General features: G+C 45.2%; 2 protein-coding genes across 7 annotated transcripts; both read right to left on the bottom strand.

Moving 5' to 3' along the window:
- Positions 1-286: 286 nt before the first annotated feature.
- On the bottom strand, positions 287-14,231 carry PSMA4 (proteasome 20S subunit alpha 4). 5 transcript variants are annotated; one of them, XM_082238591.1, is made up of 9 exons: positions 14,068-14,231; positions 11,271-11,295; positions 9,853-9,895; positions 8,584-8,746; positions 7,007-7,084; positions 3,778-3,866; positions 2,507-2,637; positions 2,204-2,327; positions 287-653 (listed from the first exon to the last, which is right to left on the bottom strand). In XM_082238591.1, exons 1-9 carry the CDS (start codon positions 14,214-14,216, stop codon positions 499-501), a joined length of 957 nt encoding a protein of 318 aa, XP_082094717.1. In that variant the 5' UTR covers positions 14,217-14,231; the 3' UTR covers positions 287-498. The 5 variants fall into 5 exon arrangements, with proteins under 5 accessions (XP_082094717.1, XP_082094718.1, XP_082094719.1 ...); XM_082238592.1 differs by having other exon boundaries at positions 14,074-14,231; XM_082238593.1 differs by having other exon boundaries at positions 14,077-14,231.
- Positions 14,232-15,578: 1,347 nt separating this feature from the next.
- On the bottom strand, positions 15,579-24,598 carry HYKK (hydroxylysine kinase). 2 transcript variants are annotated; one of them, XM_082237142.1, is made up of 5 exons: positions 24,141-24,598; positions 19,293-19,642; positions 18,509-18,651; positions 17,839-18,022; positions 15,579-16,474 (listed from the first exon to the last, which is right to left on the bottom strand). In XM_082237142.1, the coding sequence occupies exons 1-5, from the start codon at positions 24,161-24,163 to the stop codon at positions 16,014-16,016; spliced, it is 1,161 nt and encodes a 386-aa protein (XP_082093268.1). In that variant the 5' UTR covers positions 24,164-24,598; the 3' UTR covers positions 15,579-16,013. The 2 variants fall into 2 exon arrangements, with proteins under 2 accessions (XP_082093268.1, XP_082093269.1); XM_082237143.1 differs by lacking the exon at positions 24,141-24,598 and adding an exon at positions 21,453-21,745.

Below are 24,598 nucleotides of genomic sequence, written 5' to 3'. Positions count from 1 at the left end.
GTAATTTAAGAGAATACAAAAGATTATTGCCTTGGGCAAGACGTGCATTAAATGTGATTTTGGGTAGTAAGGAGCTTATTTTTCTTCTGTGCTTTAGCCATCTGTGAAGGATAAGAGATCTAACAAATGTATTTCAGAGACCTCATTTTTCTTCCTCCCCATCATGACTACAAATAAGAGGCAAAATATCTTATGGGTCCTATTGACTTCTATTCCAAGCTGCCATATTTTTCAAACCAAGATGTTTGCTTCAATGAGTGGTATATTAGACGTAACAGAGATGCAATCAAACTTTAACAGTATTGTTTTATTAAGTAATACAAAACAAAGATGAGTAGAACCAAGAAATTATAATTCTCTGAAGAAGTGGGCAACGCGTTTTACTGGTACAAAAGGACCCGATTCAATAAACAGCATTACTAGCTTCTTCACTCCACCAGTAAGACCTGTATTTGTGTATCGAAAAACGCCCATTTTCCCCACTTCAAAGTGCTTAAGTTATTTATCTTTTTCTTTCTGCTCTTTGTCTTTCTTTTCACGCTCTGCTTTGGCTTCTTCCTCTTCATGCTTCTTTATCAACACTTCCACTTCTTTTTGCTTTAAAACTCTTATTACTGTCTTTCCATTCTCTCTTGTCAGGGTTGCAATCTCAACTGAAACATGAAAAATATAAATGATACATTTGAATATCCAAGGCTTCTTTTGAATTGAGTCAGCCAAAGGAAGAAGGTACAAGTTGTCCCTACAAAAAATATAGTCAATTTGTATGACTGACATATGAAAGGGACTGCCTTAAATTATTAAACTGGCAATTAGTCAACATCCGTCCTCTGTTTTAAAAATTCACCAAACTAGAGCAAATGTCTTAACTGTGGCTTCTCTCCAGTGCCAACAGAAAACACTGAAGTACAAGATAAAGATAGAAGGTTTTATGACACTTCAGCAGATAATGGAAGTTCCTCGTCTTTATTTTTATGAAATTTGTATACCGCCATTCATCCAAACATCACAGGGCTGTTCACAACATAAAATTTCCGCTAACAAAATACTGAGCATGTCAGAATCCTTGCAATCCTGAATTTTCTTTAAAGATCTGTTTTCCCCATAGGAAAACTGTGGAGTGTTTTGGGGAAGGCTCAGGCTCATGGCTCCGGGGCAGAGCATCTGCTTGGCCTGCAGAAGGTCGCAGGCTCCATCCCCAGCATCTCCGGGTTGGGCTGGGAGACTCCTGCCTGCAACCCAGTCAATGCAGACAGGGCTGAGTTAGATGAACCAGCAGCTCAACTCTGTGTAAGGAAGCTTTCTACGTCTCCTATGTAACTATTTAAGCAGGCTTTATTATATTTTGTACATCATCTTGGGACATACCGTATTTTTCGCTCTATAGGACGCACCGGACCATAGGAGGGGGAGAACAGGGAATCCCCCCCCCTTGTTCTCACCCTCTAAAACAAGGTGTGTTCAAGGTGCATTCACCAGAGCTTGTGGGGCTGGCGGTGGGGAGAAGCGTTGCTCAAAGATCCCTGAAGCCTTTGGAGCGCAGTGCCCCGCTGCCCTGCAGAGGCTTTGCGCGCAGCCATCCCCAAGCTAGAAGAGCGAGACGGAGCCCTCCCTCTCGCTGTTCTGGCTTGGGAACAGCCTTCCTTTGCGCGCAGCCGCCCCCAAGCTAGAAGAGCGGGACGGATGGCTCCGTCTCAGTGTTCTTGCTTGGGAACAGCCTTGCTAGCCTCTGCAGGACAGCGGGGTGAAGGCACCCCGCTGCCCTGCAGAGGCTTTGCGCGCAGCCACCCCCAAGCTAGAACAGCGAGACGGAGCGCTTCGCAGCTCTCAGTTTCCCTGTTCTGGCTTTGGGCTGAGCCGCGCAGCCTGCACTCGCTCTATAGGACACACACACATTTCCCTTTAATTTTTGGAGGGGGAAAAGTGTGTCCTATAGAGTGAAAAATACAGTATGTGGAAGGAAATACAACCACCGCCACCACCAGCTATTAGGCACTGTCATGCTACTCATATTAAGACAGGGAAAAATCATTATGGATGATGCTGACAGATTAAATTATTTAATATGTCAAACATACAAAGCTTTAGAAAACACTGCCAACTGTAGCATTTATTAAACAGATATACACTTCCCAGAGGGAAGGCCAAAACCTCTTGTGATGGCATCTTAATGCCTCACAAGAAAAGACGCATTATGGCTCACCTTTCTCTGCAGAGAGTTTACTGACATCCATGGTTTTGTTCAGGACTTTGACAGCCAAGGCAAGGGCGGATTTCAAGGTCATTTCTCCCTCTTTGTAGTCTTGCTTTAACATTGACACAGCTGCCTGTTAAGGAACATAAAAGATGACACTGCAGTTCTGCTGTGCCTTTATGTAAGACGGGAAGCGTCAAAGCCTGCTAGCGGATACTCAGCATCGACCTTACTGCTGGATGCTCTATTTGCAAAAAAGTTATGTTCAAGATTACGAAAGAAGGAATTTAGCATGAAAGATGACAAACTTACAGCACTGTTGTTTCCAATGCAGGTGGCTTTCCATCCCCCGTAGTTCCCACTAGGATCACTCTGATAGAGCTGGAATCCATAATGCTTATCCCAGCCAATGTACAGCAGTGAAACTCCAAAAGGACGCTTTCCTGTTAAAACACAAGGTTATGAGTGATTTAAATTAAGAAGCACAATTTGCCAAGAGTCCCACTTCAAAAGGGGAAAAGCCAAGACGAATGCAAAATCCTTTTTCTATGAACTAGGATTTAGTAGCTTGTTCAGAACTTCTGCTGCTTAAGATAAGCTCCAATACTGCCTCACCCCCACAGTTTCTTTCCAAGATGTGTGTAAGAACAAGGATGCCAGAGACCTATTTTTGTCAGCCTGCCCTCATGCAGTTTCCCCCTTATGTTTCTTTGAAAGAGTCAACACACAAGCATAAGTAACTGCAAAATATATACAGAGTGATTAAGGACTGATTCCCCCACCCCACCCCCCAAAAAAACTTGTTTTATTTTGAAGTAAATATTTATTTAAGACAAAAACCTGAAATGCATTTTGGAAAATCAGACACAACAAACAACTCCGTTCAAGCCTTGCAATAATCAATAGGCAGATTTCTTAATTAAAAAGCAGAGGCAAATTAATAATAAAAGATCCATGTCATCCATACCCCAAAGAGAGAATTCAGAGGACCAAAATACAATTTGTTCTGCTGGTTAATTAACTACACCAGACTGACCTGCCATCTCAAGCGATGGAGCGATTCACCACTTGAAGAAGCCTCCCACCAAACACAGGAGTGGTGAGGGCACCTTTCCAAGGAGCTCTGCCTCAAAGTCAATTTTTCAGTCTGACTCTGGGCTCAATCTATGCCAGCAGAATTAGAGCCAGCTGCTTACAGCCCAGCAGCAATAATTAAATCAGCAAACTTTTTCAGCAGGGGGCCGGTCCACTGTCCCTCAGACCTTGTGGGGGGGCCGGACTATATTTTGAAAAAGAAAAAAGAACAAATTCCTATGCCCCACAAATAACCCAGAGATGCACTTTAAATAAAAGGACACATTCTACTCATGTAAAAACACACTGATTCCCGGACCGTCTGTGGGCCGGATTGAGAAGGTGATAGGGCTGGAACCGGCCCCTGGGCCTTAGTTTGCCTACCCATGAATTAAATTATTGGTGTTGGAAGTGGTGATTTCCTGTACTTGACTAGGAATCTAACTTTTAGGACAGAGCTCTGTATTCCAAGTTACTTTTATTTGCCACTTTAAAGGTAAAAATGTTACCTCCAAATTGTGTATAAGCTTGCTTGATATCACACAGGGCTGTTACCAACTGCTCACAAGGAATTGGTTCTTGATACTGCAACAGATACCTAGAACAATTGGCACAATATTTACAAACATGTTATTAAATTCCTAAACCACACTACATCTGAGGATCATAGAGCAGTTTACAATAGAAAAACACAAAAATACATAACATAGTAACAAACCAAAACAATCCCACACCCACCTTAAAAGGCCACATATTATTTAATTAGCCAAAGGCCAGGGAGAAAAGGAATGCTGTTACCTGGTGCCTAAAGATACGTAACAAAGGCACCAGCAAGTCTCCCTGGGGAGAGCATTCCACAAACAGGGAGTCACCATGATAAGGACCTCTTGAATGTGCTAATGCACCAGGTGCAATGATTAATGGTTTCCCGTCTACTTCTGAAGCTACCTGGAACAACTCTTACAGCATCAGGGTAAAATATTATCAAATAATTTTATTTTTTTTTAAATCCCTATAGAAATTGCACAAATCAGCTACAAATAAGCACCATGTTTACGTTTTACTTTCAGACCCAAACAGATTGACATGCTTGAAAACAAAAATTCCAACACCCCCCCCCCCCCCCGATGACTAGAGAGACTGGTCTTCTGTCTTGTTTTGATCCCTTTCACCTTTCCTTCAAGCATCTGCAATAGGGACTGCTTCACTACAGCCATCATTACTTTTAATGATATAAATTAAAAGGATTGAAGAAAATCCAAATATTTGTAGGCAGGCAGGATTGTTATGCTACTTAAAATAACTTAATTCAAAAGCCAAGTCAGCATTCTGTAGCTGATCCACTGGGACCCTAAACTGGGTCACTGAGCAGTTGAAGTAAGATTGCAATTAAGAGTACAGCCACTCTTATCTTTTGTCTTTTTTATTTAATGGAAGCTGAAACAAAGAAAAATTGGGGAGCACAGAAAGAAGCAAAAAAAGGTAATCAAACCACTTTCACTGTCCAATTTCAAAGTGGATACATATCTTGCTGTCTTAGCAAAAAAAAAAAAGTCACTGAGAGGACAGATTGTTCTGCTCTGTCTGAGGTGTGATTAGATACTCTTTGACTATTCTATTTTTAAAGATTTCTAACAAGGCATGCAATTGACCCTTGCTTTAAGGGCAGCTCAGTCCCTCCCAAAATCAAGCAGCTTTTCCTGGGATTTTGGTCAATGGTCATGATCAAGTCAAAGCAAAAAACTCATCCCACTGGTTTTACGAAGCAATTTAAACATGTTTAAGTGTCTGGAATACAATTGAATCTCACCTGCAATACCCATCTGCAAGCAGAACAGACTTCTGATGGCACAAGGGGACTTTCCCCTTCCTCTCCTCCCTCCTGCATGTCTCTCAAATCTGCTCTAGAGTGCAACAGTACACCCTAGAGCAGATCTGCAAGGTGGTACCTCCTAGAGTGGGACGCGGGTGGCACTGTGGTCTAAACCACTGAGCCTCTTGGGCTTGCCAATCTGAAGGTTGGCGGTTTGAATCCCTGCAATGGGGTGAGCTCCCGTTGCTCGGTCCCTGCTCCTGCCAACCTAGTTCAAAAGAATGCCAAAAATGCAAGTAGATGAATAGGTAGCGCTCTGGCGGGAAGGCAAACGTGTTTCTGTGTGCTGCTCTGGTTTCGCCAGAAGCTGCTTAGTCATGCTGGCCACATGACCTGGAAAAACTGTCTGCAGACAAACGTCGGCTCCCTTGGCCAGTAAAGTGAGATGAGCGCCGCGACCCCAGAGTCATTCGCAACTGGACTTAACTGTCAGGGGTCCTTTACCTTTACATTATTACACCCTAGAGCAGGCGAAAGGAGAGAAAGGGGGAAGTCCCTGTGAACAACACCTCATATGCTTTAAACTTTAAAGTAAGGCACCATAAATTCACTATGTGGAATACCGTAGACTTCTTACAGCGGCTAGATTAAATGTCCTTGACTCTGCGATATTGTGGGGAAGGTACAGGGGAGTACCATACGCCCAGAGAACCTGTCCTTGTGCCTTGGGTGTGGTTGAGTCCACCGAACACATCCTCTTGACTTGCCCTTCTTATGCAGAGCTTAGACAAAACTTTATAGACCCACTCCTATGTCAATCTAGCTTCCTACCCGGAGAAAACCAGGTTTTACCCTTGCTGAATAACGTCACTAGAGCTATACCTTCCTTGGTGGCCAAATTTCTTTTTTTAGCTTTTAAGCGTCGCAAGACTATAACTGACTGTATTGACATGGGGCTATCTGTTTAGCCCTTTTTAGTGTTGGCTAACTTTAAAAATCTTCCTGGAGCTTTTAACTGTGTTTTGACAAATGTACTTTTTCTGACTGACGGTCGAATAAAAGGTTGATGATGATGATGAGTAAGGCACCATCAACAGATTGCTTAATCTCTGCAGACTACGGCTAAAGATGAAAGACTAACAGGAAGGAAATCTCACTAAATACAGTAAGATTTACTTATGATAGGTCTGATTAGGATCTAACTACAGAACATTGGGTTTTTTTTGTACATTCTGAACTAGCCTTTCTTAATCTTGGGTTCCTAGAGGCTGCTGGACTACAACTCCCATCCGTCCCATCCAGCATAGCCGGTGATCAGGGATGAAGGGAGTTGTAGTCCAATGACATCTAGGAACTCAAGATCGAAAAAGGCTGGTCTAAACAATTGGCTCCTTTGAACATGGAAATACTTCCATTTAATTTTAGACAGCAAGTCTGAAATCTAAAGTCACATATTGTCTTTATGTCAGAATTTACATATTAGTAACATCTTTTGATACAAGAAGAAAACAAGTATGTCTGGTGACTTTGTCATACTGCTGGACTTTAGGTTCCAAGCCTAACATCAGTTGTCATGAATTTGTCTCTTAAAGATTCCAACCTTTCTTGTGATTTTACTATTCTCTCCTGCCTGCACTGTCATTTAAAGGTAAAGGTACCCCTGCCCGTACAGGCCAGTCTTGACAGACTCTAGGGTTGTGCACCCATCTCACTTAAGAGGCCGGGGGCCAGCGCTGTCCGGAGACACTTCCAGGTCACGTGGCCAGTGACCAGTGACAAAGCCGCATCTGGCGAGCCAGCGCAGCACACGGAAACGCCGTTTACCTTCCCGCTGGCAGCCCTGGGCAGGTGGAAGGGCAGGGCAGAAGAATGCAAACACATAAACAAACAAACAAACAAACAAACAAACAAACAAACAAACGTACCTTTGTGCAATCAGCCTCAGTTCATTCGTTAGCACATTGGCATCTGAAGTTATGCCAGCCACACTGCAAGCCATATCCCTGGAATATAGAAGATCACTGTGTTTGACTGTGAGCTTCACGTACCATTTTATAAAGCAGAGGCACTATTTCATAACACCATAGCACACTTAGCTCCAACCGAGCCTATATCTTCGCTGCACATAGTCATTACTTGAAACAGTTTGCTGATTATATGGGTTTATCAAACGACTTGTATATACACAGTGTGTGTGCTTCTATGTCATCAAAACTAATCCACAAATTATCATAATGAAACACACAGCTGGACTTTTGAAAACAAGTAGATAAACAATTTTCTCTCCTCTGGTCACATCAAATATTTTTCAACAATACTGACACCACTCACAAACATTTGTAAGAAGATAACAAAAAATTGCACACTTGGGAAGTCCAGATATGGATCATCCCAAAGTAAGGGCACCTGCCCACCCAGAGATGCATGAAACAATGGATGGGGAGGCATAGGAATTGGGTGGGTGCTCTTACTGTGTAACAACAAAAATAGGTGGATGTATAGAGACGACAGATTCAGCATCCGATAGGGTGCACAGGAGGGTACACTTGAGAAGATGCACTGCAAACAAGTCAGAAGTACCAGACAGAAACGCTTCACCTGCCAAAATTTCAACGCAGAAACAAAGGCAGAAAGGGTAAACTGGAAGGTAGGAAAGGCGAGCACTGTCCTAGAAAATTAACTGTAAACAGCTGCTAGAGGTATTAAAAAAAGTTTTGCTGTATCTGCTTTCTTGACAAAAAGTACTTTGTGTCTCAATAGTTCTAACCTGTTTTTACTAAATGCTTTTCTTGCTGAATTTAAGAGGGTTACATGATAGCTATTGTTTCAGCAGAAGGAAAACAAAGTAAGTAATTTAAGGATTGGATTTAGGAAAAGAAAGGGTAGCCTAAATTGGTATGGAGCCTAAACCAAATAAACATTAAGTTAATTTGTTGATATGGTAAAATATTCCTTAACAGTCCAGGGGAGAGTTATGGCTCCTACTACTGATGCCTAGAAGAGGAATGGCAAGAACTATAGAGAAATCAAATACAGAATATTTTGTTGCTGAAATATAGGAATGTTATTGAATGTTTCTGAATGCATAGAAATTGATGGCAAAGTTATACATCAACTCACTACAGAAAAGGAATGTTAGCACAGTATTATTTCTGCTAGGAGAAAAATGTTGCTATGGCAGCAGCCCTGAAAGAGGGAAGTTGAAAAAGTAAATGGAAGTTGAAAAAGGCAGGGAATCAAAGACGTCAATACCTCATAACCTGAACTTGCAGAAAAATAGGGAGCTGCCTTATATGGAGTCACATCACTGGTCCATCTAGCTCAGTATTTTCTACATTAACTGACAGTAGCCTCCAAATTTCAGACGGGTCTCTTCCTAGCCCTACTTGAAGATGTGAGAGATTGAATTTGGGGCACTGAGCTGAGACTTTTCCTCAAAACATTTATAATCGTACCACCTTTAAACAAAAAAATATATAAAACATAGGGGCATACAACTTACTCATTGAGTTTGTATATTTTCTCTGAAAAAAATACTTCATCCAGAAGTTTGTGGATGTTGCGCCTTTCTGCTGCCAGCAAGACTCCATCATTTGCTAAAATCCCCAGGCAGGTGCCTGCGTGTCCAATGGCCTCCATGGCATATTCAACCTGATACAGGCGACCTGAGGGGGTAACAGTGGCAGCCGAGTCACTGATTTAAACTCTAGGCCAGAGTCACACAAGCATCAAATTTCTTTCATTTGTGTCCTAGCCAGGGATTCTTTTGGTCCAGAACAAAATATATAGCATGCAACCCCGACTTCCCACAAGGAGAGTTCTACTCGGATGCTCTGCTGGGCAAAAGAGTGATTCAGCAATTTCTGCCACTTCCTCCTCCACTCTGCAGACCCCAGTACCACCTCTCACGAGGATACCCGGACCCTGCAGAGCAGCTTTCTGGAAAATGTGGGAGACGCAGGGGAATGGACAGAAATCACTGACTCACCCTTTCTCCTGTGGGAGCCTGGGCTGGACTGGGGTCTCCTCTGCAAACAGAAGGAATCCTTCCCTTTGCAGAAAGCTATTTCTGGTTCCAATCCACTTTGACCAAGTCCACATAGAACAATAAATAAAGACTGCCACTTTTAGAAATGATGTTAGTGTAAAATAACAGCATATGGTTGTAACTAAGGGTGCCCTTCATTCTGATGGAAGACTCTTTAATTCCGTGCAGAATTTTGCCAGTGGAATGAGGGTGTTTTTGTTGTAGTTCTTTTACCAATTTCCTATCCCCTCTGCAACTATAACATTCAAAACCTGGGAGGTGGCCTGGAAGAATGGGTAAATATAGCTTCATTCCACTGATGGAAGGGTCCACTGGATGAAAGAGCTTTCTGTCAGTACGGGGGACACATCTGGTTACAACCCACAAAACTGATAGTTAAGATAATTAATATTCAAATGCATTATGCTCACAGTGCTACCCTACGCATGTTTATCGGGAAACAAGTTCCACTGTTTTCAATGAGATGTACTTCAAGGTAAGTGTGCACAGGAGTTTATCCTCAGGTGAACTTCAGTTGCTGCTTATGGCAACCCAGGAGATCAAATCCTTATGCTTCAGTACACAGCCAACCTCTCAAGGCAGATTACAGCAATGTAAAAATGAAATATTACAACCAATGAACCATTCACAAAGCTCCATAACTGCCACCTTGGAAACAGCATCATTTCATTTTTATCAGAGCAGCTGATGAAGACAGAAATTGAAATGTTGCAATGCAATTACCTTCTGGGGAAAATATTGTCGTTCGCGAATCATATCTTCGAGACTGCAAAGATGATTATTTAATTTACAAACCATTCAAATGATAAACTGCAACATCCATAGTACTTGGAAAAATAAGAACTTGGGGAAAAACATCTGGGTAGGTAGCTGCTAAACTTATCCACTGCTAGTTTTATCCTTCTGAACTGTGTCACAAAAGACAGTCTATTTGAAACCCAACGGAGGTCCTTAACTCTACTTTGGGTTCCATGTCAATGCATGTCAGAGGCACAAATTTCTGTGTCTGATCTATATACTGTCCTATACCCCAAGATCACAGGATGGCTTACAATAAAAAAACACAAAAATATATAGCATAACAATAACAATAACAACAACAACAACAACAACAACAACAACAACAACAACAACAACAACAAAACCCTCAAGTTTTAAGGACCATAGATTGTTTAATAAGCCAAAGGCCTGGGAGAAGAGGGATGTTTTTGCCTGATACCAAAGGTAAGTAGCAAAGGAGCCAGGCAAGCCTTCCTGGGGAGAGCATTCCAAAAGTGGGGAACCACTGCAGAGAAGGCCCAGTTTTGTGTTGCTACCCTCCAGACCTCTCATGAAGAATGGCCTTAGATGATGACGGCAGGGTCCAGGTACTCCTTGAGGTATGGGAGTCCAGAGCTGTTTAAGGTTTTATAGGTCAAAACCAGCACTTTGAATTAGGTCCTGAAACTAACTGGCAACCAGTGCAGTCAGGATCGGTGCAATATGCTCAAACCGTCTTGCCCCAATGATCAACCTGACTGCCAAATTCTACACCAGCTGAAGTTTCTGAACAGTCTTCAGAGGCAGCCCTATGCATTGCAGTAATCTAGCCTAGAGGTTATCAGAGCATAGAGAGCAGTAGTTAAGACTGTCCCTGCCTAGATAGGGGTGTAGTCAGGCCACCAACCAAAACTGATGGAAGACACACTGTCTATTTTTTTTCATGTTCTAAGTGCATGGAAATCCCATAAATGAGCCCACACTTCTGATTTTCATAAAAACCTCATTTTTTATATTCTGAACAGTGAAAAATTTTTTATTCTGGATATATCTGTGGACCTGTCAACATAGCCCCTCCCATTTCATTAACCTTGTTTTCATACAGTTTGAGCCTCAATCTACTACTGGCTATCTTCTATGGCCAGAGTGCTTCTAAACACGAGTTGTTGAAAACTGCAGGAGTGGAAAGTGCTGTTGCACTCACACTCTACTGGCAGGCTTTGCATCGTCATCTGGTTGGCTACTGTCAAAACAGGATAGTAGACCAGGTAGGCCACGGGTGTGATTCCGCAGCCAGTTCTTACATTATGTAATCTGAAAACTGCTCCCACCCTCATTGCTAAAATATACCCATCTTCCACAGAAACAGGACAGAAACTCACCATGGTGCTTGTAGACTGTAGTATGCTGCAAAAGAAAACAAATGGGTGTTAGATGGATCACACACAGGATTGCCAACGTTTTCCTGAATGTTCTGCAAAGCCCTTAACAGCAAGCCTGTCTCATGGAAATTCCTACCATTCATCCATGCCAAGAAAAGCTTCATCTGCTACTTTTCTGAGAGAAAGACTGCCAGGACCAGTAAGAAAACTGGCAGCTTTAATTGCATATACCAGTGACATCCCACACTTACCAAACACTGTTTTAGAAACAGATGAAGCATAGAATCAAAGAATTGTAGAGTTGGAAGGGACCACAAGGATCATCTAGTCCAACCCCTGGCAAGGCAGGAATCTACTTACTTCGCCAAACCTTTAATAGACATTACAAATACCGGTATAAGGGGCCCCTGACCATTAAGTCCAGTCGCGCACGACTTTGGGATTGCGGCGCTCATCTTGCTTTACTGGCAGATAGAGCCGGCGTTTGTCCACGGACAGCTTCCAGGTCATGTGGCCAGCATGACTAAGCCACTTCTGGCGAATCAGAGCAACGCACGGAAATGCTGTTTACTTTTCCGCCGGAGCGGTACCTATTTATCTACTTGCACTTGACATGCTTTTGAACTGCAGGAGCTGGGACTGCAGGTGGGCAGGAGCTGGGACTGAGCAACAGGATCTCACCCTGTTGCGGGGATTCAAACCGCCGACCTTCTGATCAGCAAGTCCTAGGCTCTGTGGTTTAACCCACAGCACCACCCGCGTCCCTTATTACAAGTATAGGCCATCATAAAACTTCCATATATAAAATTTTACCTAACGTGGGGCTTGAACCCACAATCCTGAGATTAAGAGTCTCATTCTCTACCAACTGAGCTATCCTGACTACAGTAAACCAAGTTAAAAGTCCTTGCACAACCTGGTATTTAGATTTTGTAGCATCAAAGGTATCTGTGACATCTTAAATATTAACAGATTTATAATGGCACAAGCTTTTATATATGAGTAGAGAAGGGAATATTGTCCAACTACATTCAGTAATTATTTTCTAGGGAAAGAAATGCTCAGTCTACCATGACCTGGAAACTCTTCCCTTAACCCCTGGTATATGGAAGTTCTGCTTTTACAGTGGTACCTTGGTACTCAAAAAGCTTGGCTCCCGGATGCTGCAAAACCAAAAGTAAGTGTTCCAGTTTGCGAACATTTTTCGGAAGCCCAACATCGGCTTCCATTTGAGTGCAGGAAGCTCCTGCAGCCAATCGGAAACTGCACCTTGGTTTTCAAATGGTTTCGGGAGTCGAATGGACTCCCGGAACGGACTAAGTTCAAGAACCAAGCTACCACTGTACTATGAATTACCCACCCCCGCCCCCAAGCAGCTACAGAATTAGAGAGTATCTTCTTCTTTCTTCTCTGGTGATCACTCGTAGCCGAGTAAGATTGTTTTTCATGAACACCGTTTTAACATTGAGTCTGTGACTGAGGATCCACGCTCCTTCCACAGTGGGGACATAGGTTTCTGGGCGGGAGCTGATCACGGTGAGAGTTTGCCAAGCGTGCCTTCCTCTTAGTACGTTTCTCCCTTTCGTCCCGAGTTTGAGCATCTTCCAAGTCCACAACACCTTTGGTAAAGGCTTTGCAGCGCTCGCAGGCCAATGTTTCCCAGTTGTCAGTTTAATACTACATTGTTTTAGATTTGCCTTGAGGGAGTCTTTAAACCTCTTTTATTGACTACCAGCATTACGCTTTTCATTTTAAAGTTCGGAATAGAGTAGTTGCTTTGGAAGACGATAATCAGGCATCCGCACAACATGACCAGTTGAACAAAGTTGCTGTTGAAGAATCATTGCTTTGACACTGGTGATATTTGCTTCTTCCAGTACACTGGCATTAGTTTGCCTGTCTTCCCAAGTGTGTAAAAATGTTCGGAGACACCGCTGATGGAATCTTTTGAGGAGTTGGAGATGGTGTTTATAAACCATATTGTTAAGAGATGGTTTGCTAATATCCTTGCAAAAAAATTTGCCGGCCGCAGTTAATAAAGAGATGCCTTGATAGTTTCCACGATCCATTCTATCACCTTTTTTTAAAGAGATTGATAATTATGGCATTCCTGTCGTCTGCTGGGATCTTCTCTCCCAGATTTCTTCGATGAGCTTGTGAAGTTGTTGTATAAGTTCAATTCAAGCTTTAATATGTCAAAAAGGAAAAGGATAGTGTTCTAAACTGAAACACCCCTAGAAGAGAAACAGGATAGAGATCCCTCTTCCTTTCAAAAACAAACATTAAGGGAAACTGGCAAAATGCTCCTACTAATTTCTTTTGGGGGGGGAGCGGGTGTTATTCCCCGACCTCCACAAAACTGCACTGTTTCAAATAACAAGAAATGGATCTAGAGCACAAAGAAACAGCAGAACCACTGCCCCTCCACCTGCCTCCCTCGCAGGGTGTAAGGAGGAATGGCTGGGTCGCTCGCTGCGCGGCAGCTCCAGTCTGCCAGAAAGCTACTCCTGGAATGAGAGGCGAGCTGGAAGGGACCCCTGGGGGTCATCTAGCCCAACCCATCCCTGCCTGCCCGCCCCCGAGCTGCCCCGGTCGGACTGCGGCCCAGCGCGGAGCTCGGGGAAGGCAGAGGAACCTGCCGAGTCATCCCGGGAAGGGGCGGCGGCCTCTCTCGGAGGAGCCTGCAGGCCAAGGCCCCTCGCCCCCCCCGGCCCCCCTCCCCGCCACCAGGGGCCGCGAGGACCCGCCGCCGCCCGGAGCCGCCCGAGGCTCCCCGGCCCCCGCCAGCCTCACTCACCGCCGCCGCCGCCGCCGCTTCTTTCCGAAAGCGAGAAAGATGGCGGGCGCCGCGCGCCTGCGCACTGCTGAGCAAGAGGGGCGGGCATAGAGACGAAGGGCCAGACCGCCCGCCTGGGTCTTCTCCGCGCTTCGCGACTCGGATCCCATTGTCCCCGTGGGTGGACTACAACTCCCATCATGCCCCAAGCGTCGCCTGAGTGACTGCGCCAGAGAGAGACGGAAGCGTCAGGGGACGCTCGGGGGCCAGGAGGCCGGTCGGAGGGGAGCGAAGGGCCAGATGATTCCTAGGAAGGGAGGGGCCGCTGCCCCCCTTCGGATTTTGCAAATTAATACGAAATGCGAAACAACATTTTATATTGCTTTTAATTCTACATTTAAGGGTGTATTTAAGGGTGTTTTTAATGTACTATATTGTATCTTATATGCCCTGTTATTGACCCAAATGATGATGATGATATTACTTTATTATTTATACCCCACCCACGTGACTGTGTTTCCTCAGCCACTCTGGATGGCTTCCAGCACATATAAAAGCATAATAAAACACCAAACATTAAAAACTTCCCTTCTGATGTCTTTGAAAATACAAATTCCCTTTCCTTGGTTGTCCCAGTGTGTCCTGTCTGCAGTGTGGCTCATATTTGGACTTTTGGGGGGGAAGCAGCAGAGTCTGGGGTAAGAGTTGGGCTGCTTCCTTGTCCCAAATGTGCATATGTTAATTTCTGCATCTAGATGCAACCTTTGGAGAAAATCCCTCTCCTTGAAGGCTGAGATGCGGGGAAGCTGAGATGCGGGGAAGCCTGAGAGCAGACATCCGTTGGTCTGCAGCGCCAGAACTCCTGGGCGCCCTTCCTGGAAGCAGCCCAGGGAGGGCAGGAGGGCTGCCCAGCCCTTGGGGCAGACTGCCAGGCAAGGACCTGCACCCACTGGGCAGCCTTGGGCCAGTCACTGCCTCGCAGCCTAACCTCCCTCACAGGGTCATTGTGAGAATAAAACAGAGCAGCAGAGAAGTATGTGACCACTTGGAGCTATTTGGCAAAAAAATGGGAAATGAATGTAACACTGTAATAATAATACCACCATGTTTCAAACAACCCTTCACTCTAATCATATTAATAAATTGTTTTATCTTGTTTTAAATTGTTGTACTTGAGCTTTTTAATGGGAAGGCTGGTATAAATATTGTTATAACTTATTTTTCTTATTATTATTGACACATGGAGGATAAATAATAAATAATAATAATATATTCATTATATGGCACCCATCTGACTGGGTTGCCCCAGCTACTCTGGGCAACTATACCGGGAAGGGAATTCGGGTGGGGATCACTACTCAGCTTCAATATTAATAATAATAATAATTTATTATTTCTACCCCACTGATCTGGTTGTGTTTCCCCAGCTGCTCTGCCCAGCAAACGGAAGCAAAGACCTTCGGTTAGTCAGGAGTTCTCGGGGCTACAAAGTACCTTCAGATATTTGAAGGAAAGGTCCAGCAATAGAATAATAAGCTTTCCCAAAAATATTTATTTAAAGTGATTTTCATCCCACTCTTCAGATGAAAATAGGCTTCCAAAGCAGCTTACAGCAATCAGTAAAAATCTGGTCCCTGCCTACAGGCTTACAATCAAGGGCACAAAAGGCAAGGGGATTGTAGGGGGAGGAGGAAAAAAGCAAACACAGGCATTAGTTTTTGTCAGACGTTCCAGAGGCCTCTGTGTGTGGGCTCTGCCCAATGGAATAAATCTGAAATTCTTTGAAAAACTAGATTTTGAAAGCAGGGTGAAATTATACAAAGGATAAATATCGGTAAGTATTGGCATAATTCATTCAGGTAGCAGTATTCTAGATTCCCTGATCATAACATCTGGAACTTTAATCTGGGCAGAGCCCCATTTTAAAACTGTAAATCTGAGCGGCCCATAACCATGTAACCCAACATTTAGGAAGGCCCCTTTTTGGCATACGCTTCTGCTGTGTTAAACCAGATTATCTCCACAGCCTTTTGGCCCATCTCAAAGAGCAGCAGCAAGCGCTTCCATCCTGTCTTGGATGTGGTCATCAAGTACTCTTCATTCTCGGGCTGCAGGAGGGTGGTGTGGGCAGCCATCACGAGAGACTGAGCAAACCTCCCACTCACTAGGAGAAACAGGGCTTCTCGCTCCTCCTCCGTCAGCGGGACGATGCTTTCATATCCTGCGAGAATGTGGCCTCCCACGCTGAGGGGTTCCTTGCTTTCAATCATCATGTACATGATGAGTATCGCTACTTCAAACACGTAGCAGCCATAGCTCATGTCGCTAAAGTCCAAAATACCAGACACCCTGTACTGTGAGCGTTTAGGGGAAGTAAAATCGGTATCTACTAGAATATTGTGGTCATTGAGATCTCCATGAATGATACCTGAAAGTGGAGAACGAAGAAAAACTGATATAATTCAAGTGGGGCCTGTAACAGAATGTTGCAGTGCTGAATGCTTCAGTTCAGGATTCCAGCCTCTCCATGTCGTTATCCTGTTTCCCCTCCCCAACTGTCAGGCCAATGAGGATGCTCAGTCCTCACTGGGGTGTCTTTTGGGGCTGAGCTCCCCTTCCCCTTAGAACTTCCCCTCTAGATTACTTTTTGCACTTCTGTAACCCTTGGAGTTTCCCCCAAGCCTGCCATTGCCTCCCACTTGGGCATGGAACTATGGAACCCCCTCCCACAGGAGGCAGGGGCGACCACCAATCTGGATGGCTTCAAAAGAGGATTACACACATTCATGGACAAGAGGGCTGTGGGCAGCTGCCAGCCAGGATGCCCTGTGCTCTGCCTCCACAGCTACCTGCAAGTGCAGGAGGGGAGGCGACTGCTGTTGTGTTCAAATTCTGCTTGCAGACTTCCCACAATGGGCATCTGGTTGGCCACTGTGAGAACAGGATGCTGGCCTGGATGGGCCACTGGCCTGATCCAGCAGGGTCTTCTTATTGTGATGTTGTTTTGACTGGAAAAGTATTGGCCTGAACATTGGAAAGGGAGGCAACAATCTGTTTAGAATAATATACAGTAGGCCCTGCCTTACAATGCAATTTGATGCATGTCTCTGCAGAAATCAGTTATCCAGAGTTCAGTGGTACTTTAAGGCTCACTCTTTTAATCTAATTTGGGGCCTAATATACAACTGAGCACTACCGCGTCACAGGGAAGTTAAAGCTCCCACATGCATGAAGCATCTCTTTCCCCACCCCACCTCCCTCAGGCACATAAAAAACACTTAGCAAAATTAAAATCAAATAGTCAGAGGCACACCTAGGGACGGTGAAACCAGCCCCCCCCCAATACAAGCCATGCCCCCCCCCACATAAATTACCTATCAGACTATGGAATGCATGACCAATATGTGTGTGCAGACAATGCCGGTGTCGCAGCGAGATCAACTGCAAGAGGAGCTTCCCATCTTTCTCACACCTTCTCGTAAAGTGGACTTTTTTTGGGGGGGGGGTGCTGGTACAGCTCCTTGCCAAGGTATGCCTCTGCAAATAACAACAACTACAGTGGAACCTCGGGTTGCAAACGTGATCTGTGCGGGAAGTACGTTCACAACCCACAGCAATGCAACTGTGCATGACGCAATTCAGCGCTTCTGCGCATGCGCCGAAACCCGGAAGTAACCTTTTCCGGTACTTCTGGGTTCAGTGTTTCCATAACCCAAAAATGTGCAATTCGCAGTGATCGCAACCTGAGGTATGACTGTATATTACTGTGCATTTCTTTAAAAAGATACTTACAGGGCCGAAAGGAGTGTAAGTTTGGGACTATTTTACGCCTGAACTGATCAATGGCCCATTTCACTGCGTCCAGATATTCGCTCCGGCCCAGCGCATGAATGTATTGCTCCAGGAGAGGGACATTAGCCAGATTCCAGATGAAGCCACCTCGGTGGAGACTTCTCGCCAATGGATGCTGGAATTTCTTTTGGGTGGCGGAGGAGGGGGGGGACAGGAATACATTGTTTCAATTAAAAACAAAACAAAATTGCTGAGTGCATATATGGGCAGTGTTGCTGTGATGGCTTCTATCTTCCCAGATCAGTGGCTGTCCAGAGTTTCAGGCAGAGGCCTTACCCCTTCCAACCTGGAAATACTGGGGGGGCACTGAACCCCAGACCTTCTGCATCTTCCCCTCCCCCCACCCCCATGTGAGCATTTTCAGCTTTTTCCATTACCCAAACATTGGAGCCAAATATCTCACATTGCCTAATGGTTACAGATTGGCACCAGCAGACGCACATAAAAGCGATATAAAGTCAACAAAAAAATGTTTAGCCCACCCAAATCCCAGGTTGACCCCCCGGCACCCAAACTGCTGGCTTACTCCATGGCATTGCTGGAAATTAAAATAGCAGCTAGTCTTAGTTACGGGGCTCTCCTAAAACTAAGGCATATTCCAAAATCTCACCTCCGTGAGTGTTTTGTCCATCCTGGCTGCCATCCGCCCAAGTTCATACAGAAGAGGAGGACTCGTGTGGATCGTGGCCACCGTTTTGCCTGGGAGGTAGCTCAACAGCCGCACTATATATGCTCTTTTGGCAGAGCCAGTATCTAAGAAGCAAAAAGATTCAATTTTATTCAGCAACATTCACATACAGAAGAGCTCTAAGTTGTTTACACAAAAGGATATCACAGCAATAAAAAACTGACTTTAAAAACAGTAATAATAAAATTATCAAAATAGAAATAAGAGTTTCAAAAAATAAATGCAATACAATCACACTCCTATTTTCCAGGGACCGTTCTGGGTTTACAGAAGCCACCCAGTTTCTGATTTGATCCTGGAATGTCCTGCTTTTTGTTACGACGCCCCTATTTTAATTGGAGAAATGTTGGCATCAAGAAAATAAGTAACTGTACAACCTTTAGAAGACATCTGAAGGCAGCCCTCTATAGGGAGATTTTATAACGTTTAATGTTTTATAATGTTTTCATACATGTTGGAAGCTTCTCAGAGCGGCTGGAGCAACCCAGCCAGGTGGGCAAGGTATAAATATTAAAATTGTTGTTGTATAGGACACCCCTATTTTCATCAGAGAAATGTTGGAGAGTATGGGATCACAAGCAGGGAGACTGCAACTGCCCTCCTGTTCTGCTTGTGAGCTGCTCAAAGGCAGCTGGTCTCCTGCTGGACTAGATGGGATCTGGCACCAGCAGAATAGCAATGTTGGATGCATGCTCCACCCCCTCACCTACGGATTCCAGAAACATTATTCCACCCTCTTTCGTGGAATGAGGAGTTTGCACGGGAAAGCCCTCGCCATTCAGGAATATCATGACCTGGGTCTGCACCTCAATGAGTTCAGCGTTCTGGCTGTCTTCACAATTGATTATTTTGAGGACAAAATTCTGGGCGCTCTCTGCTTTCCCTTCAAGTGCAGCCGAAGCACACACATAGAAATTCTGATCATCATAGCTTGGCAACGGTTTGAGCTCCAAGACCATTAATCCGAATATCTTTTGGACCAATTCAGTGGCTTGCTTTTTGCTGAATGCTGGCTTCTTAAGAGGCTGTTGCTTATTTTCAGCCGACATTGTGCATCTGTAAGAGGATAGTAATAACAAGAATCAACAATGACAAAGAACAGAACATTTAGATTGAGTTTTGCAGGTAAGCTACTGTGCATGCATCGCCTTAAATCAGAATTCTGGATGTAGTCCTCTAGGAGTTTGTCAGCTGAATGATAAAAGTTGGCAGCAAACAAGAGTTTTATTATTTTCTTCTCAGGGAGATCCTATTTTGATAACAGGTCGCACTTGAAAATTCTACTGCAAAACTCTCCAACAGAGACCCTTGGACTCTGTTAAACAAAGTGAGAAGCTTCCTAACCTTTGTACATTAAAAAAAACCCTTACATGTAGCAACAGCGAGGTACAACAATCCTTCACATTGCACATAACTTATGGAATTTGCAGCAATGGTGACTGGGGGTGGTCGAACAGACAAATTTATTTTAGGGCTTTAAAAGGTGGCTGGCGCTGTGGGTTAAACCACAGAGCCTAGGGCTTGTTGATCAGAAGGTCGGCAGTTCGAATCCCCGTGACGGGGTGAGCTCCCGTTGCTCGGTCCCTGCTCCTGCCAACCTAGCAGTTCGAAAGCACGTCCAAGTGCAAGTAGATAAATAGGTACCACTCTGGCGGGAAGGTAAAGGGCGTTTCCGTGCACTGCTCTGGTTCGCCAGAACCTTAGTCATGCTGGCCACATGACCCGGAAGCTGTACGCCGGCTCCCTCAGCCAATAAAGCGAGATGAGTGCCGCAACCCCAGAGTTGGCCATAACTGGACCTAACGGTCAGGGGTCCCTTTACCTTTAAAGTCCCACCACCAGATCAGGGATTCTCACCTCGGGGTGTGAAGCCATAGCGCTGTGTGAGTGGTGCCAAAATGACCTCTCCCCCGGGGCACAAGCCTGGGCCGTGTGCCTGGAGGTCCTGGGCTGCCCAGATGAGAAGACCCCCCTCTTGGCCTCACGGATGGGGTCCAAAGGAAAGCAGAGCACCAGCTTGGCTGCAGGTGTTGCTGGAAGGAGGCATACAGGAGACATCCAACCGTCTTAGGGACTTGACTCCAGATTAGTGTAGGCTTTACTCCTTACTCTATCTCCTGAAGATGTCCCACAAGGCACCAGAGTTTGCCTTCTCCTAGGTGGACTCCCTTGAGCCCCATCTGCCCCTCGCTTTCCTCTACAGAAATTGCCTTCTTGATTGTTGGACCCACTCTGGGTCTCGTCTGCTCAATCTGCCCGACTCTGTCTCTGCATGCAGAGGAAGTCCCTGACTCACTGAGGATTTTAGACCAGTTGGAGGCCTTGATCAGATAGCCAGTCAAAGTCATTCCTGGGAATGTGGCTGCTGTCACCTGCCAACAGCTTCTAGGAACCACAGGGGAGAGTTGAGTGCAGGGTGGGGTCCGAAAGGTGGACAGACTACCCCAGAAGGAGCACAACGTGTCCCCCACCAGAGGTGCTACCCCATACACCACAGAGATCATTCACATGCACAAATGAGTAAGTACAGTGGTACCTCGGGTTAAGTACTTAATTCGTTCCGGAGGTCCATTCTTAACCTGAAACTGTTCTTAACCAGAAGCACTACTTTAACTAATGAGGCCTCCTGCTGCTGCCACGCAGCCAGAGCACTATTTCTGTTCTCATCCTGAAGCAAGGTTCTTAACCCGATGTAATATTTCTGGGTTAGCGGAGTCTGTAACCTGAAGCGTATGTAACCCGAGGTACCACTGTACTTGCTAGCACAAACAATCTGGCATGGGTAACCCAATTCACACACGAAGCATGATCAAATTCACTGTGCTATTTCAATTCACAAGTATTTTCCCAATGAAAGTTCTCTTACCAGGACAACCAGGAATGCTTTCCTTCTTTCCTGCTTCTTTTTTTAGTAAGTGGGCTGCCCGCTGAACTGCCAGCTGAGAAAAGATGTCTCTAACCTAAGTTTTTGAGCGTGGCGCACAAGCAGGCCAAGCCCAGCAGGAGGCGCTGGAGCTCCTCCCGGGAAAGGCTCTGCCGGCTTGAAGCTGCGCCTTGAAAGGAGAAGATCTGCTGCGAACGGGGCCGAGGTTTCGCTCCTGCGAAAGAGCTCTGCCCGGGGCTCCTTCCTGCGCTTCTCGGAGCACCAAATGCAAAGCTCTTTTTTTAACTGCCTGGGAAAGCTTAGAAGGAAGCTTCTGATTGGCTGCAAACAAGCAGCCTCCCCCTCCCCCTCCCATTCATTTCCCCTCTGCGTGTGTCCGCCCACTCCGAAAGGGAAAGTAGGACCATGTTTTCATTAGGCCAACTCACAAAGACACGAAGATTTCAACTTGCCAAATTCAGTATTTTTCTCTTTTTTTGCAGGGGGTGGGGATTGTTGCTTAACAACCTGCGTGAGGAGGCACCAGCAGTTGAACAGGAAAGATTTGCAAGCTAATTAGCTAATAAGCTAATAATTTGCTATCCAGTGGACAAGCAACCGTGTGTACTTATCAAGGGAGGAATCATAGAATCATAGAGTTGGAAGAGACCACAAGGGCCATCGAGTCCAACCCCCTGCCAAGCAGGAAACACCATCAGAGCACTCCTGACATATGGTTGTCAAGCCTCTGCTTAAAGACCTCCAAAGTAGGAGACTCCACCACACTCCTTGGCAGCAAATTCCACTGTCAAACAGCTCTTACTGAGGAGCTCTTACTGTTACTGCCGAACAGCTCTTACTGAGGAGCAGCAGACTTGTCCTTCTGAGTTGGGAGGGACCCCCAGGGTCCTCTAGTCCAACCCCTTGCAGTGCAGGGATCCTGCCCACAGCTGTCCCGGGGGGGGGGGCTCAAACCCCCAGCCTTCAGCTTAACAGACACACTGAACTATTGCACCACAGAGATTTAAAGGTGTATTCTGCCCTTTGTCAGAAGGTCTCTGGACAGTTCCCAGCATAAAAAGACAAGTCATAGAATCCTAGAGTTGGAAGAGACCACAAGGGCCATCGAGTCCAACCCCCTGCCAAGTTATACTAGCTATCCCATCAGAGAGCTGCAGTGGGTGAGGCTTTTTGCTGCCCATCAGCCGTAATCCTATTACAAAAGCCTGCAATTTCTCAAGTACTTGAGGAAACTGGGTGGACACACCTGGCTGGCACCAGGGTAGCATGAGAACATAAGAATCATAGAAGTGTAGAGTTGGAAGGGACCCTGAGCATCATATAGTCCAACCCCTGCAAGGCAGGAATGTACGGCCGTCCCGTATGGGGACCGAACCTGCCACCTTGGCGCTATCAGCCCTGTGCTCTAACCAACTGGGTTAAGCTGTTGAAGAGCTTCTTGGATCAGACCAATGGACCAAGTACTCCAGCATCCTGTTCTCACAGCGGCCAACCAAATGCCTGAGGGAAAACCACACGCAGGATTCGAACGCAGGAGCCCTAAGGCATTTTTCAGAAGTCTATAACTGCTATAACAAAACAGATCGACCATAGAAATGGCAATAAGCATCTCTTTTTATTTACAGCCATAAGTTTCACACAACTTCCTCTTGATAGTCACAGACTTAAAATGTCCTATTAATATTTGTTTTAATTTTATGGGAATACAAGATATATGGAAGCATGGATAGGACAAGTTTACTGTGCATCATTGGCAGATGATTAATGAAAGTGAATCACATATGGAAAGTGGGAATGGGAATGGGAAAGATGTTTATCAGCAGTCTTCACTTCTAGAAAAGAATTATAAAACTTTATATTTATATAAGTGGGTTATATAACAGAAGGAGGAACTGCTAATTCTCAGATCTAAGGAATAAAGGGTGGTCTAAAAATTTAAAAGGAAGAAAATGGTTTTTAATAGGGCAGTCTCTTAACCTGCTGTGAAAAGGTAAAGACAATCAATTTATTTGTTAAGGGGAAAGGGTACATACAGATATGCTTTCTTTATTACAGTTATACCTTGGTTGTTGAATTTAATCTGTCCTGGGAGTCTGTTTGACTCCTGGAACCGTTCAAAAACCAAGGCGCAGCTTCTGATTGGCTGCAGGAGCTTCCAGCACTCAAGCGGAAGCTGCGTCGGATGTTTGGCTTCCCAAAAACTTTCGAAAACTGAAACACTCATTTCTGGGTTTTTGACGTTTGGGAGCTGAAACATCCGGCAACTAAGCCATTCAACATCCAAGGTACAACTGCACATGTAATTTTTCATGTGTTTTTACCCTTGTTGTAAGTGGTCCAAGAACCTGGTTATATAAATATTTAAAATACAGTAATGAAAAGGAAAGGTCAGTAGGAAAGCATCTGCTTGCATACGGAAACTCCCAGGTTCAGCTCCTGACCTCTCCAGGTGGGAGAGAATCCTGCCTAGAACCATGGAAAGGGGCTGCCGACCAGTGCAGACAATACTGAGCTGGATGGACCAATGGTCTGACTCGGTACAAGGCAGCTTCTCGTGTTCCTATCGTGAGAACAGCTGCTTCCTTTTCTCGCAATGTCTCGCCATGTGCTTCTGTTCTGCATTTAAAAACTGCATGACACAACTGCTCAAGGGGGGCATTGTCACTTTACCTTCCGTGCTTGTGGCAAACCATTCATGTGTCTGAGCTGCAGTCCTGTTAGGCTCACGGAAGTTCGCCTGGTGTGCTGTGTTGGTTGCCCAGAGTGCAGCATGCTGAGCAAACTGCAGAAAAAGATGTGTTCCGGCTTTGGCTTGAGTTGGTCACTCTTCTGTACTCAGTGTGCAGGAAGTCTTGTACGCCCTGATCTAAGAACAATGTAATTTATTGGGGTTATCAATCTCTTAGACAAATTACCCACACTTTCATAAATCAATGGGACTTAGCTTCCGGTCTCTGGAAGTTTCTCGGAGCATGCCAATGCCTGACCTCCAGGCCTGAGGAGCAGAATTCTCCTCAGCCAGGGGCCGCTTGGGGGTGAATTCGTGGCCTCCAGGCTGCAGCAGCTGAAGGCCCCATACCCGTCACCCCACCCACTAGACACTTGCTCCCCGAAAGCCGCCTGAGGTG

Source organism: Podarcis vaucheri (assembly GCF_965113315.1).
Source record: "Podarcis vaucheri genome assembly, chromosome: 9".
Lineage (NCBI taxonomy): Eukaryota > Metazoa > Chordata > Lepidosauria > Squamata > Lacertidae > Podarcis > Podarcis vaucheri.
The sequence above is the reverse complement of the archived record's forward strand: the minus strand, read 5'-3'. Positions and strand labels throughout refer to the sequence as shown.

Excerpts from the sequence above, each read along its gene's own strand:
- PSMA4 (XM_082238591.1), bottom strand. The coding sequence starts at position 14,216 with ATGGGATCCGAGTCGCGAAGCGCGGAGAAGACCCAGGCGGGCGGTCTG. Across the intron at positions 3,867-7,006 it reads CTGAGGCTGATTGCACAAAG|GTATCTGTTGCAGTATCAAG; the intron begins GTACGTTTGTTT and ends CAATTGTTCTAG. Across the intron at positions 2,638-3,777 it reads AGCTTATACACAATTTGGAG|GAAAGCGTCCTTTTGGAGTT; the intron begins GTAACATTTTTA and ends GTGTTTTAACAG.
- HYKK (XM_082237142.1), bottom strand. The coding sequence starts at position 24,163 with ATGGTTTGCCACAAGCACGGAAG. Across the intron at positions 19,643-24,140 it reads GTTTGCCACAAGCACGGAAG|ATGCACAATGTCGGCTGAAA; the intron begins GTAAAGTGACAA and ends ATCCTCTTACAG. Across the intron at positions 16,475-17,838 it reads CTTACACTCCTTTCGGCCCT|GTATCATTCATGGAGATCTC; the intron begins GTAAGTATCTTT and ends CTCCACTTTCAG.